This window comes from Ctenocephalides felis, unplaced genomic scaffold, assembly GCF_003426905.1.
Source record: "Ctenocephalides felis isolate EL2017-DRISC unplaced genomic scaffold, ASM342690v1 CF-g0.4_SCAFFOLD_00845, whole genome shotgun sequence".
NCBI lineage: Eukaryota > Metazoa > Arthropoda > Insecta > Siphonaptera > Pulicidae > Ctenocephalides > Ctenocephalides felis.
Genome location: NW_020536999.1, coordinates 32,555,120 through 32,565,160, shown reverse-complemented (window position 1 = coordinate 32,565,160; position 10,041 = coordinate 32,555,120). Strand labels below are relative to the sequence as shown.

At 28.8% G+C, this 10,041-nt stretch overlaps 1 protein-coding gene across 1 annotated transcript; it reads right to left on the bottom strand.

Moving 5' to 3' along the window:
* Positions 1 to 8,734: 8,734 nt before the first annotated feature.
* Positions 8,735 to 9,831, bottom strand: LOC113363851 (tRNA (adenine(37)-N6)-methyltransferase-like). The gene has a single exon (XM_026606331.1). It carries the CDS (start codon positions 9,714 to 9,716, stop codon positions 8,763 to 8,765), a length of 954 nt encoding a protein of 317 aa, XP_026462116.1. The 5' UTR covers positions 9,717 to 9,831; the 3' UTR covers positions 8,735 to 8,762.
* Positions 9,832 to 10,041: the final 210 nt, after the last annotated feature.

The following is a 10,041-nucleotide window of genomic DNA, read 5'->3' as shown; positions in this document are numbered from 1 at the left end:
TAAAAATGAAAATTATTTTATTGCATTGTTTTATTCTCTTTATTATTATACAATATTTAATTTATTTTGTTTGTTTTTATAAAAGTGATACTATATTTTTATAGTATCTTTATAATACATATGACTGCAAATGTTTTTTATTGATTTGTTTAATTTGAATTGAATAATATATTTAAAACGTTTAACTTGTAATAAATATGATTATAGTTATAGAAGTATAAATAAATAATAAGGATTACACAATCAAATAAAACATTTATTTAATAATAGGTACATATTTGAGCTCGATAATCCTGAATACATCTATAGGATTGCAGTATAATTTGAGTACAGTTTTATTGAATTTGATTTAAATACCAAGGGAAACAAAATATATTTTTCATATAGCAAAACGTTACGAAAACATATTTAAAAAAAAATCAGACTAAAATACTTCAGATGTGAAAGAGTATGTCCATGAATGTGAATTACAATTAAACAGATAATCAATATATTAATACAATAACATAATACTAGTATCGTATATCCATAACAAACGTTTCTTCATTTTCTGACTATGCTACAGTTCCTATAATTTTTATAACAGTTTATATGAGAAATTAAATTATAATTAATGAAATATTTTGTTGTCAATATTATCACTGCATGATCTATTCTACATTTGGTCCACATAGAAATTGCAAGTACATTAGTAAAGTGCAGTTGTTTACAGAGATACATCAAATCATACTTCTCTACAGATACCTCATTTGTGCTTATATAGTATAATATAAATAATTTAATTTTATATTACTTGAAATATATTATTAAAAAATTATGTTATATAACTTTATAAATGTATCACTTGAGAATGTTATTTATTATAATAATTAAATCAATACAATTAAATTTTAGTTATAATTTGAAGTGTTTAACATTATTGTAAGTCAATAGAACTATCTATAACTCTTTTTTTAATTTTTATAAATTATTTTTAATAAGAAAATATATAAGTCATTGTTTTCATATAATATAAATGTTTTAAATCTATATATTTCTGAATCTAAATCCGATCTATACTACTACTTATATACAGTAACAAAACAGCTTTTCTCATTATTTTCACCAAACACCAATCTGAAATAAAATGTAGTAATTAGTAGTATTCGTAATTATCATTTATATTATATTTTTCATAATTGGTAGTTTTATAATTGTAATACGAACGATGAACGATAACTGTTAATATTTCAAATCGGTATCAAAATAAAATTTAAAATAATACAATGATTCTCAATATTATATCCGTCATTTTGTATTTCAAATTTTTACAAAATATGTTGTTGGGAAAATTCTAAACGCAGCAATTAAAAAATGCGATCTAGTTTCAATAAGAAATGATTCCTAAATAAATAATTTTGCTAATAAGAAATATATGTCCGCAACGAATTTGAGTTTTTTAGTTTATGACCATAGTTAGAGTTAAGTTTTAAAATAGGTCGGCCAAATCATTGATATATGCCTTTGTTCTTGGATCTTGGATGTAATAAACTCGACTTGAAAGCATAGTGGCCTCGCAACTGACCCGGAAGTGATGCCATCAATACGGACTACGGATTTAGGAGTGTTTTTGCTATATTCTATAGTATAAGAAATAGAGAAAATAAAGAAAAAATTATCTCACAAAAGAAAATTACCTACTTAGAATTCTTGTACAACAAAATTGTGTTCGAGACTATATATTGCGTTTTATCTAACATATTATTCAGAACAAGCTAAATTAGAATTTAGCTTGTTCTAAATAATATATAAAATATGTTGTATTATGTATATAATAATATATGTTCTATAATAATAAAAATTGTACTGCTCTAAATAAATTTAAAGCGTAATAAGTGAGTGGTTATTATAATGATCATTAATAACCACTCACCTATTACGCTTTAAATTTATTTAGAGCTAAGTAACTATGATTTTTAGAATCATGTCATATCTATTTGTTAGGAAGATGTTACAAAAATCTTGGAAATATTGAAATCATTTCCTTTTCTGTCTAAACAGAATTGGCGATGGTACCGTAAAAAGATTATTGTGCGTCCTCTTGTAACAACCAAATTTTTGCTACAATAACAATTATATAATAAATTTAATATTTGTTAGACAGTTGCTTATATTGTCATATTATTAACTATTTTGGGACTTTGTGCTTCTTGTCCAGAGTACACCATCAGATATGGTGTTCATAATCGACCGATCTGACTGAAGTGCAATTTAATTTAAGAAGACGCGAGAGAATGTTATAGTTTATATCCATATGCTTCTTCATTGTTATGGCATATTAATTAAATTGAAAAAAAAATGTTTCCTTTCTTGAAATTCTTATTCTTCCCGAAGGAGAAGTTTATGTTTTCATAAAAAATCCGATTTGCTATAATTTTATGTTTACTCGACGTTTCAAGCCATTCTGAATCGAATGAGACCAAATTTGGAAAAAGTATGTGTGTGTGTGTGTGTGAACAGATTTTTTGCCGTAAATCGACGTTTTCTCAAAAACGGCTGGACCAATTTCAAAAATTTAAAAGCCAGAGATGTATCTCGATGAGGACTATTGTTTATCAGTTTTGTGTGACGATCGGCCGAGCGGTTACTTTGTAAATCGCAGAAAAGTGAAAAATTTTTCGTCCACGTTTTAGCCCGCAATTCTGAATCGATTTTGAAAATTCAAAAACTGTTCGAAACATAATGGTTGGGAATCGACCTAATTAGTTTTTGGTAAAGATTGGCCGGGCCGTTTTCTTGTAATAAGGTGTTAAAATTTTTTTTTTCGACGATTTACATGAATTTTTTTTGACGGTAGATACCATAGTCTTCTAGAATCTATCTATCATACTAGAATATTACGGTCCTACGACAAATCGTTTAATTTTTAAAAATCGTCAAAGTTTGCAAAAATTAGAGTCGTTTTTTTGGCGTTTGTCAAAATTATAATTTTCATCGCCGTTTGCTCAAAAACGCCTGAACCGATTTCAAAAATTTAAAAGCCAATCGATGTATTTTGATGTGGATTATTTTTTCTCAGTTTTGTACAGCGACCGGCCGAGCCATTTCTCTGTAATTTGAAAAAAAAGTGTTAAACTTTCCGTCCTCATTTAAGCTCATACTACCGAATCGATTTTGAAAAATCAAAAACTGTTCGAAAGATATTAGTTTGGAATGATACTGATCAGTTTTAGGTAAAAATCAACCGAGCCTGTTTCTTGTAATTAACTGTTGAAAAACAAATTCAAGCCGATTTTCATGGAACGTTTTTTGGCGATATATATATCATGGTCTTATAGAACTTACTGAAATATTACGGCCTTACGACAAGTAGTTTAATTTTAAAAATTCATCAAAGTTTGAGAAAATATTTTCTCATATGAGTAGTTTTTTTGACATTTGTTAAAATTAAAATTAGACGATTTACTTGGTATAACGATAGAGTACTTGGTCTTAATGAACATGGTAAGCAATTAAAGTCCTACAAAAAACTGGCTTAATTATAAAAATTATTGATTTTTGAAAATTTGTAATAAATCCACTTCGAATACTTTTTACTACTCATAAATTAATTTATCTATTATGGATTAAGTCGATTATATACACAAATCGGAAAGTTCATGTAACTTGCTTCAAGGCAAAATACCAATACCAACTAGTTTTTAATAGTCATTTTCCTGTATTTTTTATTTGCGTATTTTAAAAACGCAAATACTCATTTTCAAATTTTGATTTACTTATACATGATTGAACATTTAGCTTCTTCCAACTTCTAGTTATATAAAGAGTTTGTAGCCAATTAGAAATTATAAACAATGATTATTAAATTTTTCGTCGATTTCAACATATTTTTAGAACATGTTGATTTATTTATGTGATATATCATATGTATAATTTGCATATTATCATATTTTATTTTAACAAGTGCTTGTCAAAAATGGCTACACCAAATTTTGCGCGAACTGTTTCCATCTTAATTGATTTATTCCAATCGCGAATACACACCGCTGTTTTCAAATGCACCCTGTTTGATATCGTGATTACCATCGGAATTTTATTGGTGGTCAATTTTGATTCTGAATGTTTAGATTTGTGGTTCAGAAAAGTGTCAGTTTATTTTTGCGACCGTATATGGATATTAGTCACTTTGCAGACCTTAAATATACATATTATAGGTCGTCACTATAATAAATTATTTGGCAATGCTGATCAAAAACTTACCCATCCGAACTGCCACGAAAAACTGAGCGTTAAGTTACGACGTGTATTTTCCAGAAATGAAATGTTTTCTACTTTATTGTTTACGGTTTATGCCAGTATCAAGTTTGCTATTGCAAAAAATATGTTTCAGTATCTTTTTGATATGAAACCTTTGGAAACATATATGATGTTCAAAGGACCTTTTATTGGTGAGTTAAACATGATAAATAGAGATAGACCAAACTATCATTGTAATATATTTAAATGATTTATACGCGCTCTAGATAATATTTTCTTATATCTTGCTATGAAAATGTTTTTTTATACGGAGTTATATGTACTAAAAGTACGGAATGGTGCTACATTATTAAGATGAGATCGATTAAATAAATTGGTACAGAGTACAGTGTTTTATCATTTTATTAAGTGCTGTACAACTTCCATCTGCTAAAAATCAAGCTGGTATAAAATTTTGCATATCATTAAAAATTCTATTTTTTTTTCTTGCATATCATAAATAATTTATAATTACATGGTACTTCCTGCAGTCAAGGCAGTGTACTAATCGTTTTTTTGCGGAAAATGTAGAACGCGGAAATAAACCATGCTCATTTCATTATTCATAAAACAACGGAATTCTGTCCTTTTTCTTTTTTGTTTTCTCTTCATCTTTCTGGTGTTAGACCAGGTAAATGATGAATATATGCATTCATTATTCAGGTCAGGATTGATCCACCGGAATTCTGTTCAGTGCCACGGAAAAGTGTGTGAATAAGTTATAAGTACGACCAAAGAATGAATTTTCTTATGTTACGTGAGCACTATTTTGTCATATACTTTTATGTGACTTTGAGAAAACCAACAGTAATTTTGTAGATTAAATTTTTTGCACTCAAGTTGGACTGGTGTAAAGTTGTATGGTTTGTGTTATCTCGAACTACGTAAAATAGATCGTAATTTTTTATTAAGCAAGAAATAATTGAAAATATGCAATAGTGTGAAGTTTACATTTTCAGGATTTCATATTAGATCATGCATAGGTGAGATAATTAGTTAAAATCTCTACTTTTAACTGAGCTTCAACTGTTTTCTTTTAAATAACATGAACTTTGAAGAAAATAAAATGCGAAGAAAATATAATACTTAGAGCAGTAGCAAGAGCATTGTAGCCACAATGCTCTCGCATGAAGTTTACTATGATATATCATGCAGTATAGTGATATATATTTTAACATTTCTGGAAATATAGATCAGAATTATTTCTCTAATTGATAGTAGTTCTTTTGGACATTTGCTATAAAATGGCAACAAGAAATCTCTCGCAATATTTATTTCTGATTCAAGTTACATTTAGCTCGTGGACCTGCTGCTGGACTCAGCATACCCATTTATGGTTTCATCCACATTATAATATAGAACTTATCTTAGTTTATTAACTTTCCGTAGAGCAAGTTATAGTAATCGCAAAAAAATCTAACATGAAAATTTTTATATATCTTTACGTTTCAGAAGTTTCTGAACATTTTGGCACACCTTAGAAAAAATGTATGTATGTGTGTGTGTGTTTGTGTGTGCGTGTGTGTGTGTGCTCGAATACAAATTTTCGTCGACGATTTCGGGAACACGGATGAAGCGATTTGAATAATTCAAAAAACATTCGATTCGTATTGATAAGGAGACGTGCTGATTAGTTTTTGGCAAAGCCAGGTCTAGCCGTTCCGAAGATATAGGGCAAAAAGTGCCAAAAACGGTAACTCAATTTTTAAGAGAACGGAGCGTCCGAATTGAATAATTAAGGCACGATGCCATGCGCCCCACTAGTTTTATTTTTATATATGAGATACGTTGGATTACGTTTTTATTTCATTTCGAAACAGGTGTTTAGTTTCAGAGAAAACTAATTTTTATTTTACTTCCAGGTGCTTGCTACAGTGTATGGAAATCCTACAGTGGTCAAAGAAAAAATCTCGAATTTCCTCTGTTAAACAGAACTATATCTGTTAGATTGATGAAACCAGATAACTCTGTATTTTTATGCTCTATCTACCAAGGAACTGCATTTTCGTTGCTTTATTACTTTTTATACTGCAGAGTAATTCAATATGTTGAGTGAGTACCGCAAGTTCATTATATTTCTTTGATATTATATATATATATATATATATATATATATATATAATAAAATAAAAATTCTAAATTCTATATATTATATATATATATATATATATATAATTAAAATTTATTAAATTAATTAAAATTTGAAAATCATTGCACAATATCGCATCAAAAAAGTTTGTCGCCTATTTTATTATTCTCTTCATCGCCATTTCATTTTTTTTGTGATATGTATAGTCAAAACTTTGAAACGGCTAAAAGGTCCGTTATAAAATGATTTTTACTGCCACTGAAGGTATGAAAACGAACGTTTATATTTTATTACCACTATATGAAAATATCTTGCCGTTGTAACTAAAACGTAAACATTTTTATTTTCTCGAAATAACTATTGTTATTATTTTGTATATGAATCTATTATGAAAACAAACCCCTTCTAAGCGTTCGTCGCAATTGAAAATAGAAATATTATTCACTTTTTTCATTATCTCAATGGAATACACAATACTTCTATGATTTCGTTGTTTCAATGAGTGAAGACTATGTACAATACAAAACCTAAACCTATTTTGTTCAGTCCTAGAAAAATGTAACAATTTTCAATACATTAGAAAACCGTGAGTATTCAGAGCTTTCTGTATATATGTTTTCGGTATGTACATAAGCTACATATCCGGAATTTTTCCGGTAGTTGTAAATCAATTACTTTTTAGTAACCTCCCAAAGCATTTGGTCACACACGTCCGGTGATAAATTCTAATTCTGAATGGGAGAGTAATTACAAAAAAACTGAGTCACGGAGTTTTATTTTTGCCAACACACTGCGGCTGCGTGATTTATGAACACAGAATCACCCAGAAGTTCAACTATGGAATAGAAGTCTCATTCTGTATTAGAGCTATATGGAAAATTAAAATAAAATTTCTATTTATCTGTAGGATGTTATTATAAAAAACCTTGAGATGATACAGCAATATCACTTTATATTTTTGGCTCAATTTGGTTTTGCTCAATATTAGTATTGATTTGAATTTTAATTGGTTTTAGCGATTTGTTTGACATGTTTTAAATTTATTACTCTTAACTAGACTGTTGATTTTACACTGCTTTATTAGCTAGCATTGAGTTCAAATATTTTATTGCATTACATCTATTACATTTTGTTAGTAACAAGTTGGCACGATTTTAATCCAATATCATAATTGCAATCACATTTTGCAACGTTGTGTGTTTTTCATCTCCGGATTATATTTTTTCATTCTTTCTGTGTCGTTTTATGCTACAGATATTAATTTTTCGAATGCACGTCGAAAATGAAATATAAAGTTAAACCTTCCAAAATAATAAAAATTCAACGCTAAAATTCTATTTGCATTCTCCAACTATATTTTCAAACTGAGCATATTTGAATATCTATTTTTAAAACTTTCAAACTCAGAATGAAGTTATATAAAATAAAATATGACGTCGTTTCATAAGCGATGGATGGATGGAACAAGTTATAATATTTCATCCCATTTATATTCTGAATTTGTCCTACGCTCTGTATTTTATCTTGTGGCTGAAATGCAATTTTTTATATGCATAAATTTTGTTCCGGTTAGTTTAGTGTACATGCTGAATTTATTTTATATTACTATCATGTTGCCATGAATTGGATAATTAAATTTTACATGTTGTGTGTGAAATTTTAAAGCAATTTTTAAATTTACTCAAAATCATGTAAATTTAATAAGCGCACTCCTCCGTCTTTTCACTCAAATGCTGTTGTATTGCAGTTATATTAAAGTTTGTGATATAATAATATAATGTAAATAAATGAAGTAATTTAATACCCAATAAAATTGTCATATATTTGGTTAAAGTATTATGTACAATTACAATTTTTCTCGGTGCTATTCGCGCAATATCACTTTGGCACTGTTCCAGTATTTTTATTGAAATGTATATCATGTTTTCGTATAAATGTTTAGCAATTGCGAAAAATAGTACATGAATAATACATTTGATAACTTTCTATTTCAATTTTCTATACCTCAAGTTATTTATTATTAATTAGAATTATTGTGCACAGAACTTTAATGCAAAACATATTATTCATCATTTACCATATATGAATGAAAATACCATTAACAATGAACGCGATTCATGAAATAATATTTAACGAAATATTTATTCTGGTTCGTAAAAAAATTCCTTGAAAAAATAATAAATAAAAAACTAGTTATGTATTAAAGCAATTTATTCAATGTTTTTAAAAATTAATAAAAAAGTCAATTATTATCAAACATGATATCACAAATATTTTGAATAACTATGTATAATTACAATAAAAATAGACTTCAATGAATAAATCTAAAATATTTTGTTTTAGATTCATTAATATATTAGGTTTTGGTTCCTTTAACGAACACGTAGTAAATTTTGTGTTACGTTTTCGCTGTCTCTTCAATATTTTCTATATTTGTAACATGACAATTATCTTCGTCCTCGGAAAATTTACAAGTTATATTGTATCCTAAAACTTGGAGCTTTAGGGAATCGTCACTATATCGTTTGCGCTTGTAAACCGACCGAGGATCCGCTTTCAACACATCTGATATAGATCTAATATCGCAAGCAAACTTTTCAGCTTGTTTTATAGCCGTTTCTGAATAAGTAACATTAAGGGTAGCTTTCCGGTTGATCCAATCCGGAACGAACACATCAACATTTTCATCCAGATTTTCTTCGACCATACAAGGATTATCATAACGTGGTATATACGGTTTTATATCAATTACCGGGGTCCCATCTATCATATCGACACCGTAAAATTCTATCGAAGATTCCGAAATATTTCCAATACGAACTAAAGATAATCCAATTGGATTTGGCCTGTGGGGTGATCTGGAACTGAACACCCCGACCCGAGCACCATCCAATCGAGGAGGGGCTACTTTGGCATGGGTTGTGGTCTCAGTCTCGTGGAAGTGGAATATTATCCACATGTGGGAAAATTTTTCGAGGCCCTCTAACGAATGGTTATTGTTTGTGAAGAGATTGGGAGTGAGGATGATTTGTCCTTTGACTTCGCTGGCAATTGTCGGTTGTCTTGGGGTACCCTTCTTGTTAGGAAAACTAGTTTTTATTATTCCAATATACTTTATATCGAGATCTGCAGGTAATTTGGAAGTGCTTGGAACTGCAGCATTTGCAGCATTGGAATTTTTGCATTCAGAACAAGTCCAAGTTTTGATGCCCTCATAAATTTTATCAATGTCCTTTTTATACCCTCTAGTAAAATTATTCATTTTTTCCCGCAAATTTTTGAGTTCGGATCTTGCAATTTGGAGTTGTGATCGCAATTCTGCTATTTCATCCATTTTGGAGTTATCTGACATAGTTTATATTTTCATATAATTACCATAATAATTAGTACTGGTAAATATGAATTTATATTCTTATTCGGCTTTCGGATATATTTTGTTTACTAATAACCTAAAAATCCATCTAACATTGACGTCAAATAGTGGACGACTGACAGAAATTCGGCTAATAGATATCACACGTGCGCAGAACATGATGCGCACATGTGTTCATACATCGCACCGTGGCGTTGTTTTCTCGGTCTTGTGCGCGAAATTTAAAACTTATAAGAAAATTGTATGTTTTAGCTATAATGATATTAATAATTTTAGTAATTCCTATATACCAAAATCTTTTTAG

Excerpts from the sequence above, each read along its gene's own strand:
- LOC113363851 (XM_026606331.1), bottom strand. The coding sequence starts at position 9,716 with ATGTCAGATAACTCCAAAATGGATGAAATAGCAGAATTGCGATCACAA.